Source organism: Eulemur rufifrons, chromosome 7 (genome assembly GCF_041146395.1).
Source record: "Eulemur rufifrons isolate Redbay chromosome 7, OSU_ERuf_1, whole genome shotgun sequence".
Taxonomy (NCBI): domain Eukaryota; kingdom Metazoa; phylum Chordata; class Mammalia; order Primates; family Lemuridae; genus Eulemur; species Eulemur rufifrons.
Genome location: NC_090989.1, coordinates 284023049 through 284047136, shown reverse-complemented (window position 1 = coordinate 284047136; position 24088 = coordinate 284023049). Strand labels below are relative to the sequence as shown.

General features: G+C 66.0%; 1 protein-coding gene across 4 annotated transcripts in view; it reads left to right on the top strand.

The window, feature by feature from the left end:
- RXRA (retinoid X receptor alpha) overlaps positions 1–24088 on the top strand; it is a 153209-nt gene that overhangs the window by 63221 nt on the left and 65900 nt on the right. Inside the window, exon 1 of one of the 4 annotated variants that reach the window (XM_069477052.1) lies at positions 2173–2294. The exons of the other annotated variants lie outside the window; for them this stretch is intronic. Within the exon in view, the coding sequence (XP_069333153.1) occupies positions 2261–2294 (34 nt within the window). The 5' untranslated portion in view covers positions 2173–2260. Of the gene's footprint in view, positions 1–2172; positions 2295–24088 lie in introns of those variants that run through there. 4 annotated transcript variants of the gene reach the window in all.

Sequence of the window (24088 nt, the reverse complement as noted above, 5' to 3'; positions counted from 1 at the left end):
CAGCCAGGCCTCAGTTTCCCTGGCTGTGCCCAGGGCACGGGGCCGGTGGTGACTGCGCCAGCCTAAGTCTGTCTGGAGCCTCCAGCGCTGAGGGGAGGGGGGAGCGGGTTGGGCCCGGGCCAGGCCGTGTGTAAATCCTCCAGCCGCCGTGGGGAAACCATGGAGTTCAAAGCCAGCCCCGGGTGCGGCCGCGGGGCTGTAATGAGGTTACTGATTCAACAGGCTTCCTGGTGCTGCCGCCCGGAACAAGTGGGGCTGGGAAGCCCAGGGAGGGCTCTAAGTATCCCATAATTGACTAATTTAGCTTAAGTGTCCGCACTGGCCCCGGGCAGAGGTCAGGCGGTGACAGCCCAGGTGGCCGGAGCCGCTTAGTGCACAGGCTCCCGTGGCTGCCTGTGCAAACCCCCATTCAGCAGGGCCCTGGGCCGGGCTGCCCTTGCCTCCACCCGGAGTCCCCACGCCTCGGGCTCAGCTGCCTGCCAGCCGGCCCACCTGGCCGTCCTCGTGCACGGCCTTCTCCTTCCTGCACCGTGTAGCGTGTGGGGCGCAGCCACAGCTTTGGACTTGGCGTTCGGTTGCCTGGATTCACATCCCGCCGTGAGGTCGGCTGGTTCCTGGCCTTGTGTTGCTCAGTGTCCCCACGCTCGAGGGCCGGGGGGCGATCGTACGCCTGGGCTGGGCTGCGAGGATCCGCCGGTAGGTAGGATGTCCGTTCCGCCTGCCCCTGTTTCTGAGGCTTCCCGAGGGCAGGGCCTGAGGACGGTGCCCCCGCAGCCCCCGCAGGATGCGCTCGCTTGCTCAAGGAGCGGGATGGGAAAGGCCTCTCGTCTGACCGTGCGTGGCAGCCCCAGCCAACACCTGTGCTGGGGCAGGGGACGCCCCGTGCCTGCGTCCAGCCTGGTCTCAGCGAGCCTGGCCTGGCGTCCGGGGACCACACGCTGCTGGCCGCGTGCTGTTGGGTGCAAGGCTGGCTTTGGGCGGCTCTGTCAGTGACTGCGGGGGGAGAGCGTGGGCCGCAGCGCTGTCCGTGTGTGCTGAGCCGTCCCTGGGGTCAGCTCTCCACGTTGTGGGGCGTGCTCTCTGACCCACTTGCTGCCTGGCCTGGGCAGGGCCCTTCCCCTTTCTGGGCCTCAGTTTCCCTGGGGCCTTATGGCAGTTGGAGGCCTCTGCATGTCCCTCCTGGCACCTGGACTTTGCTCTGACGTGCTGCTGGCTGTCTGGTTGGGGGGCATAACTGGAGACTAGCTCCTCAAGAAAGGGCTCTGTGCCCGCCTGGCTGAGGGACAGGCACTGGGCTTGGGTAGGGCCGGGGTCCCTGGGGCCAGGAAGCTGTGGGCTCTGAGTCAGCTGGGGCAGGGTGTATGGTCACCCCAGTGGGGCCTAGCTCTGGGATTTGGGCTGGGCGTGCTATGGCGAAACACTTCTGGGGTGGGCACCAAGTAATGGGGAAATGGTGGCTTTTAAGAAAGGGGGTGGGGTAGCAGAGCAGAGGCCGTGGGGGCCATAGATGAGTGTGGTCAGTCCCCATGCCAGCTACCACTGAAGGACAGGCCAGCCTGGGCTCTGCCTGGGCTCTGGCCTCCCCTTCCTGGAACTTTCCATGGCTCCCCATTGCCTCAGCATGGAGGCCCGGCCTGCCCCAGCAGCCCTGTAGCCTCTCCTGCCTCATCAAGCGTCTCTCACTCTGCCTCCAGCTTTCTCATGTCTGAACATGTTGGTGACGTTGGCTGCCCCATGGGATGAGTGAGTGCTCCCTCTGAGTCATGGGCTGTGTGGCCCTGGGCTGGCACATTCACCTCTCTGTGCCTCAGTTGCCTCACCTGTAAACTGCCTGGGGGAGTCAGCAAAGCTTCACAGAGGAGGTGATACTGTAGTTGGGTTTTGAGGGATAAGTAGGAGTTTATTTGGTGGGTTGTGGGAAGGGAATCAGAGAAGAAAGAATGGGTGGACCCTCTCCAGGGAGATCTGGCCTGAGCCAGGGGTATGGGAAGGGGATGCCCATGCATGGGTGGGTGTCCTCCCTGGGGGTCTCTGGAGGAGCCGACTGTGTGGCCAGGCTCTCGAGCCTGCCCCTTGCTGGCCAGGTTACAGGCTGTGGGCATGGGGGGTGTGGTCAGCTGGTCTGGGAATAATTAACCCAGTGAGAAGCTAAGGCTGGGAGTGGGCCTCGCTGTGCCTGGCGGCCCCCGGCTAGCCTGCTGCCCCTCTCCTTCCTGGGCCCTGGTCTGGAGTGTGACCCATCCTGGCCCACCACACACGCATGGTGACCCCAGCTCGGGGCTCTGGCTCCCGGGGTGAGTGGCCGTGGTTGGGTCCTTTCTGAGTGGAGCAGCGGGGGTCCCGTCCCCACCCGCCTGTCTGCCCCACATCGCTTGGTCCGTCCCTGCCTCTCCCAGTGGCAGCTCTGCCTGGGTGCCCCGACGTGAGTGCTGGGCTGTCTGCTGGCCTTGCTGTCTCCCGCCCGGAGGGAGGAAAACAGCTCTGACCAGGACCAGAGTCCACGGGAGGTGGCGGAGCCTCCCCCACCCTGCCCCGCCCCGCCCCGCTCCGCCCCGCTCATGGACTTTCTGCCGGGATCAAGGTCGAGGAGGAGGGCTGAGAGGCGGGGCCTTTGTCACTGGGTGCCTGGCCACTCTGTGCCCGGGCAGTGGGGGGTGGGCCTGGGCGGGTAGCACCGCCTGTGGCTTCCGCTTCCCTCTTCTCCATCCCCCTGGGCACGAGGTCAGGGCACCAGCCCCCCATCCTGGCGTGGCCCCGCTTGCCTTGGGGCTGGGACCCAGGGAGAAGTCCCTGAGAGGCCACGTGGAGATGGTCTCTAGGCCCCTCCAGACCTCTGGACTGAGGGCGGTGGCACGCTCTGGGCACCGGCTGTTCCATTCCCTTTCTGCCACGTGAACTTTGTGACTTGGAGCGCGTTACTTCCTTCCTCTTTCTCTCGGTTTCCTTGTTTGTAAATGGAAGGAAGGCGGTCCGGCTGAGCTGGGGCAGGAAGGACGCGGCCGCTGTGCTCGCTCTCCCCGGGACCCTTGGCAGACCGCACTGACGGGCGCAGCCTCCTTCCCACGGGGCCCTGAGCCCTCAGCGTCTTCCCCAGGAACCCCTGTCATCGAGGGGAGTCGGCTCACAGGTCTGGTTTGCCCCGAGTCCACAGCAGCAGGCACTGCACCAGCCTCGTGCATGTTTGTTGGATGAATTCGTGCTCCCGGCAGGTTCTCCCTGGCCCCTCGGGCTCAGAGACATGGGAGGGGAGCCTGTTCCTTGCAAAGTTGGTTTTTCAAATCACTGCGTTTGCTTGAATCGTCCTCTTCCTGGGGGCCTGTCCAACCTGCAGGAAGGGGAAGTCCTGCTGTGTGTCCAGCCTGGTGCTGGGAGGAGATGGGCAGGTCTGGGACTAGGGGCCGGGACCCTGTCTGTGAGGCATCCTTGGGCCAGCTGGAATCCTGGGGGGCCCTGGGAGGGAGCCCGAGGCCGAGCTGCAGGGGTGTCGCCCCCTGTGTGTGCCCCACCCTTGCCCAGCCCACATGAGGTGCAGCTGCCCCGCTGGCCAGGCCTGGCTTCTGGTGGACACAGACTCCCAGACGCAGGGGTGCGCCCCCAGCCCCAAAGGCCTGCCTGCGTGGGGACCCGGCTCCCTCCTCTGCTGCCGAGTACCTCACACTGAGACTTGTTAGCTGGGGGAGTTGAGGCCGGCCGTGGGGTGAGAGCAAACCTCCGACCTGCCTGCTGTCCACCCGTCTGTCCACGCTCATCTGGCTCCTGCTGGCCACTGGGGAGGGGGTAAGAGTGGTGCCTGGGGCCAAGCGGCCTGGGATGGACCCCAGTGCTGCCACTTGACAGGGTGTAACTTTGGACCAGATGTTTTTAAACCTCTTTGGGCCTTAGTTTTCCTTTCTGTAAGATATCCCTGACCCCAGTCTGGGATGGAGAGCGTGTGAGTTTGGTGGTGGGAGGGTGTACTGGAGGCAGAGGGGACACAGACGAAGCATTATTAGCTCGACCTGGTGTGCAGCGGATTGGGCCTTCTGAACTGGGTCATGAAGGATGTGTAGGAGTTCGCCCGGGGAAGTCAGTTTCCCCATCTCAGGCAGCAGTGTGCCTTCCCCTGTGGGGCCAGGCTCCAAGGCCCTGGGTGTCCTTGTAGCGCGGTGCTTCCAGCAGCTGCCCCTGACCACAGCTCACGTGGCTGTGGAACGCAGACCTCACACTCAGAAGAGAAATGAGGTGAGTGAGTTTTGTTTGGCTCCGCGGCCGCATGCCCGCCCTGCAGGTGCCAGGGAGATACTCGGGGCTGCCGTGCCGCCAGCGCGTGAGGAGCGCCCCACCCCGTCTAGAGCTGCTCTGAGGACACAGCAGGCAGGTCTCAGGGGCTGCCAGGCTCGTGGGGACATGGGGGTCTTCAGGTGGCCGAGGAGGTCTGGGGCTCAAGAAGGGTGTGAGGGAAACGCGGGGTGGGGCCACAGAGGGGGCAGCGGTGTTGGGCAGGACCAGGATGGCACAGAGCAGGGGTGCAGGTGCACGGGGAGCAGCTCCCCCAGAGCTCCGCTGACGGCCACAGCGGTCGCCTACCCAAGGTGTCGTAGGTGTTGGCCAGTGGGTGAGGGGGAGGGGCGAGTGTGGGTCAGAGGGCAGGAGAAGGCTCTGGATCTACACCGGGGGTGCAGAGCCCTGCCAGGGTCCTGTGCCCGCCCAGTGGAGGCCCTGCTGCTGCCTGGAGGAGGGGCTGCTGGGGGCAGTGACCCAGGGCTTGGGCTGGTGGATTGGAAGTCAAGGTGGCAGCGAGGGGCATCTAGGGTCACCTTGAGGCCCCGTGGCTTTGGCCTAAGCACCTGGGAGGTGGAACCTAAAAGGGGGAACCTATGGAAGGAGCGGGTTTCGGGGCCAGTTGGGTTTTGCTGTGGGACGTGTGGGGTCTGAGTGGTGTCAGGTCCCCGTGTGAGAGGTGGTGGGGACAGGGCGGGTGGCGCTGGGGCTGGGGCTGGGGTGGGGGGCCTGGCCCTGAGGCTGGAGGAGGTGGGAGAGGAGGTTCTGGGTGGCCAGCCTCCCGACTCCTCTCAGTGCTCAGGGCTGCATTTGGAGGTGGCCCTCCCCACCCTGCCTTGTCCTTGCCCTTCCCCGGGGTTCCAGGCCGCAGAGCCATAGCTCTGGGACCATGAAGCAGCCAGCAGCAGGCCCGGAGCCTCGGCCTCCCACGAGGAGGTGGGAGGTGGCTCTGGCTCTGCTGCGGGTGTGGCCCGAGGCCCAGGGCCTCTGCTCTTTCGGGACCTGTTGGAGGAGTGCATGTGGCAGCCTTGTGAGGGTCAGTCACCCTCTCTGAAGCTGGGGGCACCGGGAGGGGCGTGGGTGCCCGAGATTGCCGGCTAGCAGCCCCCTGGCCTGGAGTCAGGGCCCTTGGGGCTCCTCACTGGACCCAGGGAGCAGGGCACCGAGTGCCCCAGTCAGCTGCCTGGGACGCGGGACGTCCCTGCAGCGCAGCTTCCCCCTCCCCCGGCCTCCCTCAGGCTGGACTGGGCGGGGGACAGTGCCTGGGGCACGGCCACCGCCAGGTGTTTGAGCCCCGCTGGTTTATTCCTGGCTCCCGTGGCTGGTGTGGGACGAATGTGGTTTATACAGAAAAAATGCCGTAGTGTTTAAAGGGCCCCCTGGTGTCAGGGCGCGATGGAGTCGTCCTAGCTGCGGGAGACGTGGCCACTTCTGGCTCCACACTGGTGGGCCTCCAGCCCAGGTGGCACCTTGGTCCCTCCAACCTGGGCTGGCGTCCTCCAGCACGTGGGGTCACAGGTGCGGTCACCACCACCCCTGCTGGCTGAGTGCTCTGGAGAGGCGTGTCCCCGAGTGTGTCTGGCCACAGCCACGGCGGGCAGTCTGGGTGTCGGCGTCCTCTCTGCCCGCAGCGAATTTCCAGGACTTATCTGCGTGTGGACAGTTAGTGTGTGTCCGCGCTGGACAGCAGGGACGCTCATGCTTGGCTGACTGGGTGGGGAGGGGACGGCCCCTGGCACCCACGAGGCCTGGACGTGGCTGATAAGCTGTAAAGCTGTTATCGGAAGGGCGGCCAGCGCCTCCACCCCCGCAGCATCCCTCCAGCCTGGAGCTGAGGCCAGACCCCGCGCTCCGCTGGCCCTGTGGGTGAGGGGAGGGCTTGGGGGTCTCCAGGGACTCGCAGAGCTCAGAGGTCCCTCTAGGGCTCTGGAGACGGCTGCCCAGTGCCCCCTTCCTGCTGACACCTCCCGCCCCTCCCGGCTGGCCCTCCCCCCGCCCCCAGGTTTCCCTGGCTGCCTTTCTGAGAACAAGGAGTAATTGTTGTCACCACTGTTGTTGGCCTCCTGTCTGGGCTCCTTGCTTGGCGTGTGGCAGCCCATGCCAGCGGGGACCTGGGGACTCAGAGCAGGACCTGGGCCGATGGCCTGCATGCCCGGTGTCTGGATGGGGCTGGTGGAGTCACCCACCTGGGGCCTGCTCAGGGACCTGGAGGCCCACGGGGCTCAGAGTCCTGCGGTGTGTGCCTTGTCCCTGCGGTGTGTGGGGACCCCCTGGTGCTCTCGGGCCGGCTCAGAGGCCCTAGGCAGGAGTGCGCTTGGCAGAAAGGCTGGGACCGAGGTGGGGTGTGTTGCCCTGGGCTGTCTTCTTTCTCCTGCCCGGCCCTCAGGGCCACACCGTCCTTCCCACACCCTCCCTGGGGCAGGTTCCCAGCCAGAATGTGCATGTGTTCGCGCCTGTGCATCTGTGTGCATGTGTGAGCACGTGTGTGTGTGTGCCTGTTTTTGAGAGCCTGTGGGTGTCAGCCCACGTATGTGCATGTGTGCACATGTATGTACCTGTATGTGCATGTGTGAACATGTGTGTATCTCTGTGTGAACCTGTGTGTGCATGTGAGCCTGTGTGTGTGCACGTGTGCACCTGTATGTGCGTGTGTGCACCTGTGTGTGCATGTGTGGGGGAGAATCCATGCCCTGTGTGAACGTATGTCTGCATACCTGTGTCCACATGTGAGCCTGTGTCTGTGTGCATCCACATTCATGTGTGTCTCTCTGTGCACGTGTGAGCCTTTGTGCTTGTGTCCTAGTGTGAGCGCGTGTCTCCTGATGCCTGTGTGTTCCTGTGTGCCCTCCTGTGTCCTGCACCTGCTGCCACCAGCACCGGCAAGCCCAGGTTTGACATTGGCCGCTGGCCCTGCAGCCCGGCGCCCTTGGCTAGCTAAGGGCTGAGGGGTGGGGTCCAGGCCGAGCGACATCATGGGGTGTGGACACGCCTGGTGTGTGAGGGGAGGTCACGCAGTCAGGGCGGATGGCGCAAGGGAAGCAGCGGGGGCCGGAGCGGGCAGGGTCCCCAGACTGTGAGCTGTGCACAGAGCTGGGGTTTTCTCCTGCGGAGACCGGAACGGGGTGCCATGGAGGGCTGAGAGCAGACTGGGCTGTCGTGGGGGGGTGGTTTGGGGCACATTGGTGATGCCTCTTCCTGGGGTGGCGTGGGGGCAATGCACGTAGGGCGGGTTACAGGGACCGAGGGCCAGTGGGGCTCACACTTGGGATGGTCCTCCCGTCCCAGGCCTGGCTGGTGGGCCCCACTGACTCCCCACCCACCGCGCTCAGCCTCCTGGTCAGCAGGCGCCGCGGGCGGCCTCTGCCAGTCATGGCTCACCCAGGTGGACAGACCCCACGCTGCCAGGGTTGGGAGGCGACTTGGATGCGTGGGCTGTGGCCCGCACGGCCCTCCCTTGCCCTCTGGCTGGGCCGTCTCGGCCCGAGAGCAAGGAGCCTGCCTTCTGTGGAATTCTGTGCTCTGGGAGGATGGCCCCTCCGATCCTAAAGCCAGGGCCAGTCATGTACACTTGAGTGCGAACGAGCTGGTGTGACCCGGAGAGGACTGACAGGAAGGACAGGAAGGAAGGCTTCCTTTGATTGTTAGGTGAGGAAGTCGAGGTCTGAGCGCCGCACGGCTGGGCGCTGGGAGCCAGGCGCTCTCTGACTCTAGGCCCTCCCGGCAGCCCACCCTGAGGGCCCCGGGGGGCAGGAGATGTGGTGGCTGGAGCCACGAGCTGGCACGGTGCCGCACGCTCCCCCTCCCCCCTCCCCACCTGGGGAAGTGGGCTCTGCACCCCTGCTGCTGAAGGGGAGGCCGAGGCACGGGTGGGGGCCTCTGCTCCTTGCCCGAGGTCACATGGCTCATTAGCGGAAGAGCCGGGATTCGAACCCAGGTTCTCAGGACTCCTGGCTGAGACGCCTCCAGCCCAGGGTCCCGGTGCAAGGTTCAAGTCCCGGTGGCAGCTGTGGGTGGTGGAGACACTCCCTGTGTGGGAGGGACCTGGAGCTGAGCCCGCCTTCTGGCCGGGGAGGTGCCGTGTTTCCTACACAAACAACCAGGGCTGGCTGGAGCCATTTTATTTTTATTCCCTATTTTTACTTCCCCGTTGGCTCTTTTTAGCAACTCTGGGTTAGATGGGCCCGCCCTTCAGTCTCCACGTGGCTTCCTGGCGGGGGCCTGGGACCGCGGAGGGTCAAGTGCATGCATGACCTGAGGGGCTCAGTAGCTTGGCTGGCATACACCTGGTGACGGGGAGCTCACTCCCTGTCATGTAGTCGTGCAGGGGGGCCTCTTCCCATCCTTGGGGGCCAGCATGGGGAGCGGGTGGTGGCGGAGGCATGCCTTGGTGTGTGCCTCAGTCTTCTTACGCCCCTCCTCTTGTTCTCGCTGGAGGTCGAGGTTTGGGTGGTATACGCCTTGTGTGGGGTGGGCCGTGGATGTTGGCAGAGTGCAGGGAGGGTGGGGCTGGGCTCGTTCAGGCCACACCCTCCGCTGGCCCTGGTCCGGCCTGCTGAGGGGTCCGCCGTGCTGTGGGGTCTGCGAAGCCCACCCCGGGGTGCGGGTTGTCAGAGCACATGGCCAGCTGGGGCCTGCCTGGGTGGGCACTGCTGGCAGCAGGCTACATGGAGACCCCAGACTGGGGGTCGTCTCCCTGAGGCCTTTCTGCTGGGCCATTGGTGGGTGGGGGGTCCTGACCCAGGAGACCAGGCTGGAGAAAGCCCCAGGCCCACCGTGGCTCCCAGACCCGAGCAGGGTCAGGACAGGGTTTGGGTCGAGGAGTGGCAAGCCACAGTTCAGGGAGGGCCCTGTGCCAGCCTGTGCCAAGCCCACTACCCTCCGCAAGTCCTGGGGAGGGGTTGCCCCGTTTACGAGTGAGGCCCGGGCTCAGAGAGGCTGAGCAGCTCGCACAGCTTGTGGCAGTGTGGGGACCAGTCCCGTGCCCGTCTCCCGTGCTTTGCAGCAAGGAGACTGAGATGTAGAGAGCTGGGGTCCCGCAGGTGGCCGGGCCCGGGAGCCCACACTCGGGACATTGCAGTGCTGCCCCTTCCAGCCGCGGACTGTGACCCTGAAGCGGGGCTGTGGGCCTGAGCAGGGCGGGCGGCGGGGGGCTGCAGGGTTGGAGGAGAAGGCCCCTGCGGTTGCTGTGGGTGCCTGGTGTGGCCCCCAGGGCTGAGGGGGCTGGCGTGGGCAGCCCGGTAGTGCCCAGGCCCAGCTGGTGGGCTGGGAAGGTCCTGGCCGCTCAGCAGAGTGGACCCTGCAGTGGAGGAACCTGCCCGGCCTCCCTGCGGCCGGCCCTGCCCTGGCTGGCTCAGCCTGCCGAGCCCAGCGGTGGCCCTTCCCTCCCGGCACGGGGGCTGGGGGCCGTGGAGGTGCCCGGGATTGTCGGGTAATCCTTTGATTAGAGGCCAGGAAACCGAATCCTGCTGCCCGAGGGGGCCACCTCCTCCTTAGGGAGGCCCCAGCAGATTATGGGATTTCCACCAGCCCTGCCTCTGGGAGGTGTCTTGGGCAGAAGGCATTTGGCCTGTGGGAGGTCAGGAGGGGGTTCCTGCCTTGGAGCCTAGGGAACCATCTGTGGGCCATGGCTCAGGTCCCCTCCCAGCCCTTCCAAGCTGTGTGACCTGGGGCAGGGTGTCTCCCTCTCTGAGCCTGACTTTCTCATCTATGAAGTGAGCCGATGGCCCCTGCTCAGAAGTGGTCATGAGCATTCACTGAAGTAGGGCCTGCCCTTCAGTTCTTGCCCAGGAGCAGGGAAGAGCAGTGGCTGGGGGCCCCTCTGAACCTTAGTGTCTTTGTCAGAGGGGTGGGGAGTTGAGTTTCTTCCTCCGGGTCCCTGGGGGGCTCGTGAAGGATTGCCTGTCAGCATCCTGTGACGTCTGGAGTGGGGGCCGCGGGGCACACAAGGAAGGTTCTGCCTCCTGGGAAGAACGTTTCCTTGGGAAGGGTGGTTTTGGGGACAGCTAGGTCCAGAGCCGTTTTGGGGCTCAGAAATATCTCAGTGCCGGGAAGCGAGGCCAGTCACCGGGTGCAGCCTCAACGTGGACTTTGGGGGTTAAGTCCCCTGTTGTGTCACCACCTTGCTGAGTGGCCAGAGGAGGGACGTGTGTCCAGCTTGGTGGGCTCCGTCATGGGCCCCAGCCTCAGGGGACCAGCTGCGCGTCCCCAGCCAAGCATGGCACTGGGCCAAGTGAGGCTGCGACTCTGCCTTGCCGTCCTTTGGCAAGGAGGATCTTTCGTAACTGTGGGAAAGAGCGCTTCCTCCCCGGGTGGGGTGGGGCAGGGCCTGGTCAGCGGATGGGGTGTCCCTGGCGTCCTCTCACCCTTGGGCCCGTTGCCGGCCAGCATGGCCCCACTGAGGTGGGGTGGGCATGCCCCCCTCCCCCACAGGAGGTAGTCACCCCCTCGTGGGGAAACGGGCTGTGCTGAGGTCCCTGGCGGCTGCGTCCAGCCTGGTGCATCCACACCTCTGAGCCGTCGCTCACGCTGTTCCCTCTGCCTGGTGTGCCTGCCGCCCCCGCCCTTCTCCTCCCCTTGAAGATGGCCCCAGGGACCTGGCCTGCTGGACAAGGCCCCCCCAGCTGTCCTGGGCCTCAGTTTCCCCAGCCCCTGCTAGCACTGACATGTGAGTGCCAGGCCAGACCGCCGGCTGTGAGCCAGCCCCCCTCCCACCCAGGGACGAAGTAAGCAGCTTGGGGTCTGGCCTGGCATTCAGTAGAGACTTTCGGGGCTCAGCTTCCTGCTCGCTGCCGGAAGGGGCTGAGATTGGGGTCCCGCCCTTGTGCTCCTGACTCAGCAGCCGCAGAGTGGGGGAAACCGGAGGTTTCTCCACAAAAACCCCAACCCTGGGCACCCGCCCAAGGCCCAGATTCCTCTTACGAAGGTGGAAGCAGAGTGCTTGGTTCCTGCCTCTTGGGGCTCCCAGCAGGAGGTTGAGGACAGGCTGGAACCCAGGCTGTGGGCTCCTGGGCCCTCCCCACCCCCTGGGGACTGTGCTTCTCCCCTGCACACAACCCTCTGTGGCTCCCCAGTGCCCGCAGGCTCCTCACTGCCACTGGCCCTGGATGCCCCTTGGTCCTCGAGCCAGGCCTGCTCCAATTCCAGGTCCCCACAATGCTCCTTTACCAGCCAACTGCCCACTCTGACAGGTATCTGCCTGTATGCCGCCTCCTCCAGGAAGCTCTCAGTGGTTAGGTCCCCTCCGCCCTCCATGGGCACTGCCTTCTGTCCTGTCACGCTGGTGGTAGTGACAGACACAGCCTCGGTACTGGGCCTGGTGCCTGGTGTGGACCCAGCACAGTTAGGTGGTGGATGCCGAGCTGGGGAGAGGGGCAGTGATGCCCACCTGGGAGGCTCTGCCTCCTGGGCCCCTGGGCCATGCGGGGTCAGAATCACAAGGTGCCTGAGCTGCCGTGTGGACTGGGGGGGGTCCTCTTCCTCCCAAGGCTCCCGGTGTTTCACATTGCCAGGCCGGTGAGCAGGACGGCCCCTCTTCTGCCGGACCTGGCGGTTGAGGAAATGGACGTGGACGTGCTCCAGAGGCTGGTGCCCGCCGCTCAGCAGTGCTGGGCCTCGCTGTCCCCTCCCCACGCACATGGGGGTGACGGCTGCCCCCGGGCGTGGGAACTAATGTTGGTGTGGCCCAAGGCCACGCCCAGTGCTGCAGAGGGCGTGGTGCTGGGAGCTTGTGAAGTGGGACTGCTGGGAAGGGGGCGAACGTGTGGCCAAAGCCGTGATGGGTCTGGGTGTCCCTTGGGCGGTCGGTGGGGGGGTGCCGGCTTGGCTCACTGTGCTCGGCCCCACCCTGGGGCTGGCGTGAGGTGGCTGGAGGGGGTTTGGGCTTTGGGGTTGGAGGAGCCTTGGTCCCTCGTGTTGGTGGCCCCCCCAGGCCCCGGGGCAGGATGGGCGCCTGCCGGGAGTGCCTGTCGCTCTGGCAGTGCGGGCCCGGCCAGCCTCTCCAGGGGTCGTCCTCAGGCGTTCATGCCGCACGGGGCCTGAGCAGCTGGGCTGTGCCAGGCAGCGCGGGGCAGGAGGGGACGGTGGGGCTGGGGTCCACGGTGCCACTGCCCCCACTGTCAGTGCGTCACGCACGACGAGGAAGTGAAGAGTAATTAGATTTGACTCTGACCCTGCTCGTTCGTGACCACATGGGGTCAGCTCCCGGCACAGGTGAGCACGGAGCGCGCTTCCAGGTGGGACGGTCGAGGTGCTGTGTGGATGCTCCCCCCCCGCGGGGAGCTCTCCCCGACTCCCCACGTCGAGGGCCCGTCCCGCGGCCGAGCTTCCTGGTATGTGTGCGTCTCACAGCACCCACGTAAGGACCGCGGGGAGTCGGGGCAGCAGCCTCCGTGGCTTCTGGGGGTGTGGGTGACAGCCCAGAGTGATGTGACGTCCGGGACCACACAGTGCTGGCTCGTCCTCGAGCCCCCGACCTGGTCAGGCCTCTTTAGTCCCTCCGGTTCTGCGTGGCCTCTGGGGAGGAGTCCTGCCAGCCCCTGGCTTGTCCCTGCCCCTGCCGCCCGCTCACTGGGACCAGCTGTGCTGGTTGATCTGCTTCCCGTTGCTAGAACATTCCCAGTGCCTCCCTGTCGTGGCCTTGTGCTGTTCCTTCCCCCGAATGCGCTTCCGTGGATCTTCCGTGGCTGCCGCCCCCCAGGCCTTGCTTGGACGTCGGCTCCATGAGGGCCTCGCCCCCTCCGGGCAGGGTGGCCAGCTCAGCCTGCTCGTTCCTTCTGAGGACTCAGCCCGTCCTGCTCCAGGCCGGGGTTTGTGGGCTCTTGCCCGTCCCTGACTGGGGCCTGGCCTCGGGGACTGTGGGTGCCCAGGGGCCGTGGGACCTGCCCCAGATCGTGGCGTCGCCCAGGCTTCGGCGTAAGTGGGCGAAGGAAGCGTGTGTCTGGGCGTCATGGGTGGACTCACCCAGGGGCCGAGCCCTCATTTTGGGGGTCTGTGCCCTCACCCCCTTCTCCTGCTTGTAACCTTGTGGCGTCTGAAGTCCAGGGTGGAGGAAGGTGCTGCCCTCGGGGGAGGGTCCTCCTGGAGGCCCCAGGTACTCGGGGAGGCCGAGTCGGGACAGTGTGGGGCGAAGGAGGTGACAGCTGGGTCTGGCTGCAACCCGGCAGGGCCTGACCGGTCCTGCGTTACAGGGGGGAGAACCAGGGCTTGGGGGAGCCTCGCCTGACTCAAGGCCGCGCTGGGGGCTGGCTGGGGAGGTGCTGCCTCCCGGCCGCCCGTCCCGGCCGGAAGCCTGGCGTGGCTGCGGTGGGGTGGGAGCCTCGGCGCTCAGCCTCGGACGGCCCGGGGCAGCATGTGGAGAGCCGGCAGAGAAAGGGTTAAAGAGCTGAGGGAAGTAATAATGTTTCTAATTTTCCTGTGTGATTTAATAAAAATGTAAATCGCTGGGCGGCCAACTTGCCCCGCCATGGTGCTGACCGAGATTAATTGCGGGCGCTCGTGGTCAGCCTGCCTTTGTCTCCGCGCCCCCAGCGGAGCGCGGCCCACCTGCCCCAGAGGCCGGACACCAAGGGGCGGACGTCGCGCCGGATGGGGGTGCCGCAGCATCTGGGCATCTGCCGAGGAGCAGGGGGGCCCTCCCCTGACTGCCGCACCTCCTGCGTCTGGGGAGCATGGGGGCCGGGCTGGGCTGGCCAGGGGCCTGCACTGAGGGTCAGGTTCCAGGTACGTGGAGCAGTCCTTGGCGAGCGGCCAGGGAAAGCCTTCCTGGGCAGCAGTGAAGCTAAGGTCGTAGGTGAGAAGGAGCAGCCGGGCAGTGGTGTGGAGACAGGGCCTCCCAGGCTGAGGGGTGGCACGTGCAAAGGGCCTGTGGCAGGGATTCGCTCTGTGGGGGCATTGCAGCGCTGCTGTTGGAGTCTGGCAGCAAGGTAGGGACAGGGGTTGGGCTGCTGGGCAGCAGAGCAAGATGGGGCACTGCTGGGGTGCTGGGCCTGCCTGTCCTGACAGCGAGGGCAGCCTTTGGAGGCTGCAGCGGGGAGCGAGGGTTCTGGCTGTGCAGCATGGCAGATCTGGGGCAGGGGTGGAGTCTGAGTCTGTGGGAAGGGGTAGTGGCTGTGTGGATGGGGGAGCTGGTGGGTCTGGGTGGTGGCTGAAGCCACAGCTGCCAGGCCTGGGTTGGGGGCTCGGGGTGACCATGGTGTTTGGGGCTGCATGGTGGTGCCCTCTGCGGGGTCACGAGGCACGGAGGGTGTGGAGGGTGCTGGGCCGGGCAGTTATGCTGTGGTGCTGTGCGGGGCCACTTGGAGGTTGGCAGAGCAGGGCTGTGGATTTCAGGGTCTGGGGGAGACCTGGAGCCTCCCAGGCAGTGGAACTCCTGGGTCTGAGTTTGGTGCATTCTAGATGCAGCATTTAGGCAGCAGGACTAGGGGTTCAAGAGTGAGGACAGAACAGTGTTTGCTGGCGTGGCGGCATCGGCGTCCTGTTGTGATGGGCTTCAGAGCGCAGGGCAGCAAGTGCCAGGTGCGGAGACTCGAGCTCGGGGTGGCTGGGAGGGTCCCTGCAGCCCTTTGCTGCCCTGGAACTTCCCAGGGGCCTGTGTAGGCCTCTTGTCTCCGTGGCAGATTCGAGGCTGGTAGTGAGCAGAACGCTGACCTGATCTCGGGGGATGCAGGTGGCCGACACGTGGGTTCAGTCTTGGCCGAGTTCAGCCAGGCCCAAACAGCCACCATTGTCCGGCTGAGGTGGGGGGCTGGTTCCTGCCCGGTGCATCCTGGCCTACGCCCTGTCCTCGGGGTCCAGGGCTCGGTGGCACCTGCCCGTCCATCTGCTGTCAGAGGCATCGGATGCCCACTGGGTGCCGGCCAGCCTCGTGTGGTGCAGGATTCGGTGGTCGGAAGACGCCGCGTGCCTTCCCAAACACCCGGTCTCCGCAGCCTTGGGGACTGGCCCACACTGGCCTCCAGACGTGGCAGGGCGTCTCTTCGGGGACCAGCTCTGCACCACCTGAGTGGAAGCTGTGGTGTCGTGCCAGTGGGGGTGGGTAGGCACCGGGGAGACCCAGGTCTGTCACCGGCAGTGCAGGGTGGGCCCTTGCCACGGGGGCTGCTGCCGCCCCGCAGGTGCGCTGCCCCAGGAAGGGGCCTGTGCCCGGGACTCAACACAAGCTGAGGGGCCTTCCGAGTGCCGCCCGCCCCACGAGGGCCGCGTGGAGGCTCTCCCAGGAGAGGGGTCTGGCTGGGCCTGCAGACCCCTACTCCCTGCCCCAGCCAGGTGCAGAGCCCCCGCCTCACACATGCCGGTTGCGGGGAGCCCTGTTTGTGCTGGACGTCCACATGGTTGGTGGCCCTGCTGGGAGCAGCTTGGGCAGCAGGCACCTTGGCTGGGGTGGGTGGCTTGGCGGGGTTTGGTGGCAGAGAGGCATCCTCAAGGAGCAGGGGGGAGGGGACAGGGACGGGCTGGCACCCGGGCACAGACAAGCCTGGCTGGGGCGTGGGTGAGGGGAGAGGGGAGTCACTGGGCCCCAGAAGCTCGTCACGTGCCGGAGCGTGGGGCGTCTCAGAGCTGGGGCCAGGCAGGGAGCCTCCCCAGGTGGCCGCATGTGCACATGACGTTGGGGACCTGTGCGCCTGCCAGCTTGTCTCATGAGGTTTGGGGACTTTACTCCCACCTGGCTGCCTGTGCCCCTCGAGCCCCAGGGCCACGGCTGCTGCTGGGCAGCACCTCCCACCCAGGAGGCTGCCCACGGTGGGAGCCGCGTGGACAGCGTACACCGTCTCGTCCTGCCGTTCCTGCCTTTCTCTCCTCCTGGCTGGGCCAGCTCGGGGCCGCAGCTCATGCCTGGAGGTCCCTAGGCACTGCTGGGTCCCTTTCTCCAAGCCCTGGACCCCTGACTCACGCCTCTGTCTCGACAACTTGCCGGCCCAGGCCCAGGAAGAGCGGACCCTGCAGATGGCCGGGCGGCTGCGTTTGCCCCTCGATACCGGGAGCCGCTCTGCCAGCGGTGACTGTGATTAAACTGTCTGTCCAGGCCCGGCCGGACAGCTGGTCCGTGTCAGGCTCTCAGGGCAGGATGCGTGGAAGCCGACGGGGAGGAAGGGGGCAGGCGCTGCTCTTGGGGTGGCGCTGTGGGGTGGCTTGTCGAACTCATCGTTGGTGTTGCTCCCTGCCCCCTCGCCAGCTGCGGCTTTGGGAGGCCCTTTGCCCTTCTGAGCCTCGGTTTCCTCATCTGTCCAGGGAGGACGTGCTGTGGTTTCTGGCCAGTCAGTGTCTTTCTCCTGGGCACAGTGGGCACCCGGCTGAAGCCACGTGAAGGATCATTCTAGCCCCGTGCGCCGTGTGCCTGTGCCCTGCTCACCGGGGCCTGCGTGGGGAATCCGGGGCACCTGTGTGTGGGGCCTCCTGGCCCGGCCCCCATCTGCTGCACGAGAGACCTGCCCGCACCAGGGAGCTGTTTCACGTGGGACGTTTCTTTCTTTAGAGGCAGCATGGGGGGGGGGGCCGGGGCCCGCTCTGCCCTCCTGCTGCTGCTGTCCCGCGGCGCGTGGGGGCGCGTGGGGGCGCTGGGGGCTGGGCTGGGTCCTGGCCTCGGCCTGGGCCAGCACCTCCCTCCTGCTGTGTCCTCACCGCCAGCGCCTCGGCTGTGTGGTGGCACAGTGAGTGAGCTGCTGCCTGGCAATGCTGGCTGCATCTGTCACCGAGGCTGAGTGTCACCCACCCTTGAGGGCCTGCCCCTGTGCTTTGGTGAGGGTGGGCAGAACTGCCTCTTTGCCCGCAGCAGTGTCTCCTCCTGTGCAGTGGGGACACCCTGCTCAGACCCCACGTGCAGGGTGTGGCCTGGACGTGTGAGTGCCTGGTCGTGAGGAAATGCTGGCATCGGGGGCTGGGCCCTCGATTGCTCAGGAAATTACGGCACGCGAGGCCCGTTCTCCTGTCTGGGTCGGACTTGGGGCTGGGGTGTGGACACGTGGTAGGGCTGGGCCCAGAGGCCGGCGGGAAGGCACGGGGGGCCTTGGGCCAGCCCTGGCCCTCTGGCCGCAGCATCCTCCTCAGGGAAGGTGCAGTCGGGGTCACCCGCGGGGGGCGGCCCACCACAGCCCGGCCCACGCAGGCGCGGTTCCTCCAGACTGCCCGGCCCTGGCACCCACACTCGGTGTCTGCCCGGCTCGGGGAGCCCCGAGAGGGCAGGGATCCGACACCTCGGGAAACGCAATCCCCTCCCTGGCCTTGAATATTTCATCAGTAGATTAAAAATTGAAGCTGAACCGTCCTTCCCCTCTGGGCGGTGGAGGAGGGGTGCCAGCTCCGTTTCAGGCCGGCTGGAGTATTTTTCTTGATAATGGAGCCGTGTCAATTAGAAAATGATATTGCTGGTTAAAATGCCGTTCTGCGGCCCTCTTTAATTAAGGCCGAGATGTAATAACCAACCTGCTGCCGCGAACGAGTTGTTAACCGTCACAGTGAGAGTGGGATGACGTGAAGGGGGCTTGTCGGGGCGGGCGTGCGGGGCCTCGGGAGAGTTCAGGCTGCGCGGCGGCTGCAGCCCTGCCTGGGCGTGGGGGGTGTCGGGTTGGGCGGGAGGCTCTGTCCTGTGTGCATGCGTGTGTGGAGTGTGCATGTATGCATGTGTGCATGCCGTGTTGAGACATTGGGGGGGGGCCTGGGTATCTAAGGCCCGGCTTCCGGGCGGCCCCATGGGAGGAGCCAGTTGCCCAGGCTGCTGGAGGCAGGGTCCCGAAGGACGTGCAGGGCTTGGGTGCGGCGAGGGGAGGGTGTTCTGGACGCAGGGCGAGGGCGGGACGGTGGCCCAGGAGCTGCTGTGGACCGTGCGCTGCCAGGCTGTGCTGGGGGCCTGGCAAGACAGGGGAGGGGCAAGCTGACGCTGCGTCCCCCCCAACCCCGGCAGCCTGGACTTGGAGATGCATGGAAAACCCCAGGGAGGGTGCGCGGGGTGGGGTGGGGGCCAGGGACATGGTGGTGTCTGGCCAGGTCTGAAGGGCGGGAAAGGGCTGCCCCAGGGACCCGGAGGAGGGGCCCACGCCTTCCTTACTGGGGGGCAGCGGCCCCACTCTGGCCCTCACATGGGCGGTGTGGGGCCTGGCAGGGCTGGCCTGTCCTCCCTGTCGCGCCCCTCCCAGCCGCGGGCAGCGGTGGCTGCCTGCCAACGCGGCAAACCGTGCAGGGATAAGTGTCTGGACCACCCGGTTTCCAGCCGCAGTCCTGCTTGGCCACCGGCCCTTGTTTTCCTTTCCTGGAGTGCTGGCAGGGCTCGGGGCAGCAGGGAAACAGAGTCAGGCTCGCCCAGGGCTGATGAGTGGAGTGAGTGCAGGGCCAGCGAGCCCCTGCTCCCCACCCCTGGGGTGTGCGTGGGAGCTGAGTCGCAGGAGCACTTTGGGGGCATCGGCTCTTTCTCCCACCCTCCTCCGTCTGGGTCTTTTCTTGGCCTCTCTCTCCCCGGTGCCCAGGGGGGCCGGCAGGAGGCCGCGCCTGTTGACACCCTCGCGCCTTCTGCGTCTGGGCGGCCTGTGGGGGTGCGGGCAGTGGGCGTGCGCAGCCCTGGGGCCCTCTCAGCACCTGCAGAGTTGGGGTGCAGGGATCCCCTCTGGAAGTGGGAGGAGGGGCTCGAGCCGCTGGTGTGGCTGGGCCGGCCAGGCCTGTAGCTGGGGGTCCTGGCACATGAGGAAAAGGCCGAAGTTTTACTTTTGAAACAAGAGCAAACATGGACTGAATGGGCTCAGCTGGGGAGGAGGCTGTTTATTTTCTTAAGTGGACGCCGAGGGCTGCAGGCGTCCTGCTGGTGAATGCCCCCGGAGGCGGACTCTCTGCTGGAGGGAGGATGCAGCGGCCAGGCCGTGTGTGCAGCCTGCAGCCTGTGCGTCCCCAAATGTCCAGCGGACCCCAGGCCCTCCCCCAGGCTGTCGGCAGGAGGGCTGAGGCGTCCTCAGCGCGGGGATGCCGGGCCTCGGGAGAGCAGGTCTGGGGGGCCGTCTGGAGCACCATTGTGACGTGTGTTCCCACCCTTTCCTTGGTGATGCGCGTTGAGCACGGAAGCTCTGTCTGCATTTGGGGAAAGTATTCCTGAGGTGCTGGGGGTGCGTGAGCTGAGGGCACCTGCGTCTGTCCACTGGGGACTGATGGGGCCCAGCGCTCCTGGGAGGACGTGGACACACGACGGGGCCCTCGTCCACCAGCCCACAGGTGGGAAAGCTGAGAGCACGCCCATCCTGACCACCTCGCGAGGAAGGGTGGGCGGTGGATTGGTGATGTCTGCAGGGAGCGCTGCGGGGCAGTGGTGCTGTGCCTGCCGTGAGGTCCCCATCCCGGCTCTGTAGCTGCCCACAGTGAATCTACTAATGTTGCTCATCTACTAAGACTTAAGGAGCAAGGCTGTGCCTGTTTTCGTCATAACTTGCACAGAATTTGGGGCCAGCCGCAGGCTCTCCTGGGTGCCCCTCCTTGGACAGCCTTGGCGTGAGCAGGCCCAAGTGTGGCTTCGTGGCAGGGTGTGTGAACCGGCAGCTGGAGATGGCCTTGCGTGGCCCTGCCTGCCCGTCAGCATCACCCGGGGACCAGGCGCGGCCCAGATCGGCCGTGGGCTGGCCTGCAGCGTCGGCGGTGCCTGGCCACTGGGTTTCTGACGGCTCTTGGGGCGATTCTCACTTGCCACCAGGGTGATCCCTGTGGGCTGAGGTCGCCCAGGCCGGGCTGCCAAAGCTGTTCTCCCTGCAGCTCCACTGTTGGCTGTAGTGGGTTGGCCTTGCCTGTAAGATTTAAATCCTGAGAAGTTCTTTGGTTGCTCAGAGTCCCAGGTCTGGGTCAGACCTCCTCCCCATCTCAGGCCTCTGTACTCCTCAGGGCGTGACCGTGCCAGTCCCACGGACCGGGCACACCGACGGCCCGGGAGCAAGTGCCCACAGGCCTTCTGGGCTTGAGCGGGCTTGGCGTGGGGACTGAGAGGCCATGGGGCGTCTCTGTTGGGAGTTGGGGAGCCTGCCCTGGAGTTCTGGGGTGTCTGGGCCAGAGGGGCTCCTGGGAGACTGTGTGACTGTGATTCCAGTCACCCATCTCTCCTCCACCCACTTGGCCTTTGGGGTTCAGGGCGGGGCTCAGGCTGGGCCGCCCCATCCCTACATCCAGGAGCCTGGCAACCCCGAGCCGTCCTGTGTGCCGGCTCCCCCGGCCCCTCCGTCGTGGGCACCAACCCAGGTCGTGAGGGCAGGGGGCACACTGCGGGGCGGGGGTTGTTGGCCGACAGGCTTCTCTGTCTCCATCTTCCTCCCCCACCTGCAGGTCCCTCCTCACCTGCACGAAATGCAGGCCTAGGTGTCCCGGGTCTGTTCTGTGGTCCCAGGTCTGTGAGCAGCACCCGGTGGGCCAGAGTTGGGGGGGCATCTCTGCCCTGGGCCCCCCACAGGCCAGGGGCACTGTCAACTGATTGGTGGACAATAAAAACCAGCCTGAGCTAAAGTCACTCCTCCCTGCCTCAGTTTCCCGATCTGCCGCTCTCTCTGACAAGCTGGGAGGGTGAAAAGAGATGAAGCCAGAGAGTGCTCACCTGGCACTCAGCCTGCGCTGGGAACTGCCTCCTGTCGTTTTGGTCTTTTCTTGCTGGGGCTTCACTCCTTGGGTGGGAGGGAGAGGCCCAGGCCCGGAATCACGAGGGCAGCAGGGCCCGAAGGGCAGGGCGGCTGGCCACAGACGAGAGGTTTACAAAGCCGCCCTCTGTGGCCAGGCTGAGGACCCAGGGGCTGGGGCGCTGCCTGCACCCCCACGCCCCTCCTCCAGCGCTGGAGACTGGAATGGCGAGTCCCTGCTGCATGGGAGGCAGGTAGGGGCCCGCCCATCCTGCAGCCTGCTGGGGAATTCCTCCTCCTGGGCCTCTGCCCTGGAGGCTGCCCTGTTCCAGGGGAGCAGAGGCCTGAGGTGCAGGGTCTGCTGCCTGGTGTCAGACAAGCCCTGGGCAGGGCAGCCTCGGGGGTGGGGACAGCTGCTTGCACTCTGACCGCCAGGCCCCAACTGCCCTGCAGAGTGGTGGCCGAGGGAGCCCTGCCCTGCCGTGGAGCCTGTCTGAGGCCGAGCCTCCTTCCCCTGGCGACCTGGAAAAGCATGAACGCTAAGGGCAAGTTTCTTTCCCTCCTGCCCCCGCTGGGCGGGGCAGAGCAGGCCGGGTGGGGGCCTTCTGGGGAAGGTGCCCTTCCCTCCCCTGGCTTCCCAGCCCCGTGGGGAGGGGGACTGTCAGGCTCTCGTGGGTGGCCCTCACTGGGGGAGCTCTGGGGCCTTGGACAAACCCTTAACCACCTGGAGCCCCAGTCTTCTCTTTAGTAAAATGGGGAGGAGAGTTCCTGCCTTGGGTTTGAGTAAGGTGGAGAGTCACTGTCTGGCTCACACCAGGCACTTGTACCACGTGGCCGTGGCCTTGGGCTGGGGTCTGAGTGCCAGCTGGGCTGGGAGCGGGGAGTCACACCACGTGTGCTCCCACAGTGCCCGCCAGGGCTCCAGGGCCGCAGGGCGTGTAGAGGCTGCAGAGTTGCAGGGTGGGGCTTAGCCGCCCACTGCCTTGTCCTGGGTGTGTCCCCCACCTGTGGCCATGTTCAGCAGGCGCCTGCTGTATGCTGGGCACTGCGGGGAGCGTCGGTGGCTCTTGGATGGCCGTCCTTGGCCGTCCTTAGGGAAGGACGGGCTTTCTCATCAGTGTCCTGCTGCCGGGGAAGGTGACAGGTCTGGCTGGTGGCACGCTCGGCCTTGCAGCGCTGGAAAGGTGGTTTTCTCAGGTGGTGGCTCCACCCAGCCTCGCCCTGCCCAGGGCCTGCTCAGCCACCACCCTCGATGGCTGTGACAGAGGGCGTTTCTTGGCGGCCCTCTCACCCAGCCTTCCTCCCGGCCTCAGCCCCAAAGGGCCCAGAGCCCCGTGCCCAGGCCCCGTGCAGGGCACCCCCAGGAAGCTCGGAGGCCCTGAGCAGAGCTGGGGAGGCATGAAGCACAGCCGGGGTGCAAAAAAACAAGACAAAAAATCCACCCCAAGCTCACCCAGCCCGCACCCCAGCCTCCTTATCTGTCTCCGCAGCCTGTTGCAATCGCCTGTCCTGTGCGGGTTGAGAAACGCGATGGGGCAGATAGTCGCCGGGCACTGCGGCTCCAGGGCGGTCAGACAGGTTTGGCTCCTGCCCGGTGGAGAGCCCTTCTCCAGAGCCCCAGCGGAGCCGGCCAGAGTTCACTGCCGGGAGCAGCAGCCTCTATGGCGTTGGCTCCTTGCCGGCTCCTGGGGAGTGGGGTGGCAGGGAGCGGGGTCATGCCTTGGCTCCCTCCTGTCTCTGTGAGGTCAGGCACTTCCTGGGCCTCAGTTTCCTCACGTGTGCAAGGTGGGAGTGTGTGATGTTGAAAGCAGTCCGTGCATCCTCAAGGAGGGCTCAGGCCGTGAGCGCGAGGGTGGATCGCCGGTGGGCGAGGCCAGGGCTGCAGCTTGCAGCTGACCCAGCATCAGCGGAGCGGGGCTGGGGAGGCAGAGCATCCCGTCCAGGGCTGGGGGCCACCTTGTGCCCGGCTGGGGACACCCAAGTCACCTGCAGTGCCCTTGAGAACATGGGGGGCTGGTGGAAGGGGATTCTGGGTGGAGGCTGGGCATCCTTTTGGGGCTTGGGGCTGTCATGGATGAAGTGTGGCGCCAGCTGTGTTTTCATGTCAGACCTTAATCTTGTGCCCACCTGGGGGCTGGCCCCTTCACTGCCGTCCTGTGGGAGGCCATGGGCTGCTCCTACGAGGGCTCCTGCATGGTGTGCCAGCCCAGGCCCAGCTGCTGCCGAGGAAGGAGCCAGGTCAGGCTGAGACGGCCGTGTCTGCCCTGCCTGGTCCCCAAGCCCTTGCCTGGAGAGTGTCCAGGCTGAGGAGCAGTGAGCGGGGCTCCAGCCAGCTGGGCTGGCCCTGCCACTTTCAGGCAGTAGGTGGGTCAGGGGCAGGATGTGGGCAGCTACGGTCTGGAGCAGAGGGCCTCCCTTAGCCGGGTGGGTGGGGCTGGAGGGGAGGCGGCAACCTGCAGGTCCCTGGCAGGGGCACAGACAGGGTGCAGCATGTGCCGAGGCCCCGAGGAGAGAGACGTCCTGGTGCTGTGTGGGGAGGTCAGGAGCTGGGGCTGGCCTGGACTGGACCCTGTGGGTGTGGGGGAGGCACGGAGGTGTCGTGCACAGCAGCTGACAAGGGCCGGCTCCGGAGATGTCTCCAGAGATCTGGGATCCGGCTCTCCGGGCTTCTGTTGGGTGCTGTTCCAACAACCGCGCTGTCCTGGGCTTCCCCACTCGCCTGCCCCGCGGCTGTCCGCAGGACCGGGCAGGACCCCTGAGCCCTGCCAGAGACCGGCAGTCCCCAGGGCAGGCCTGGGCCAGGGCTGGGGTCTCTGCGGGGAGGAGGTGGCAGGTCTGAGCTGGCCTGTGTGCTGTGAAAATGCGAGGGCCGCGGGCAGAGGGCCAGGAGCCCCTGGGGTTTGCAGCTGTGGGCTTGCGGGCAGGGAGGGGGGTCCCGGCATTTCCGCAGAGCCCAGCAGAGGAGGAGAGAGGCAGAGGGGCAGGAGGAGCCCTTGGGCGAGCTGGAGTTGGCTGAGAGGCGCACAGCCGCACGCGGGGGGGATTTTCATTAAGTCTGGCACCCCTACCCCCACCCCTGCCCATGTTTTGGGAGGCTCAACAGAGCTCAGGGAGCATTTATTGAGCAACTACTGGGTAGCTGCCACATGAGGGAGGGAACAGAAGTTTGGAGTGAGGCCAGGGAGGCGGCGCAGGCTGCAGCCGGGGAGTGGGGCTGGAGGGGCTGTGGGGTGGGCAGCGGCAGCAGAGAAACCTTCCAGACCACC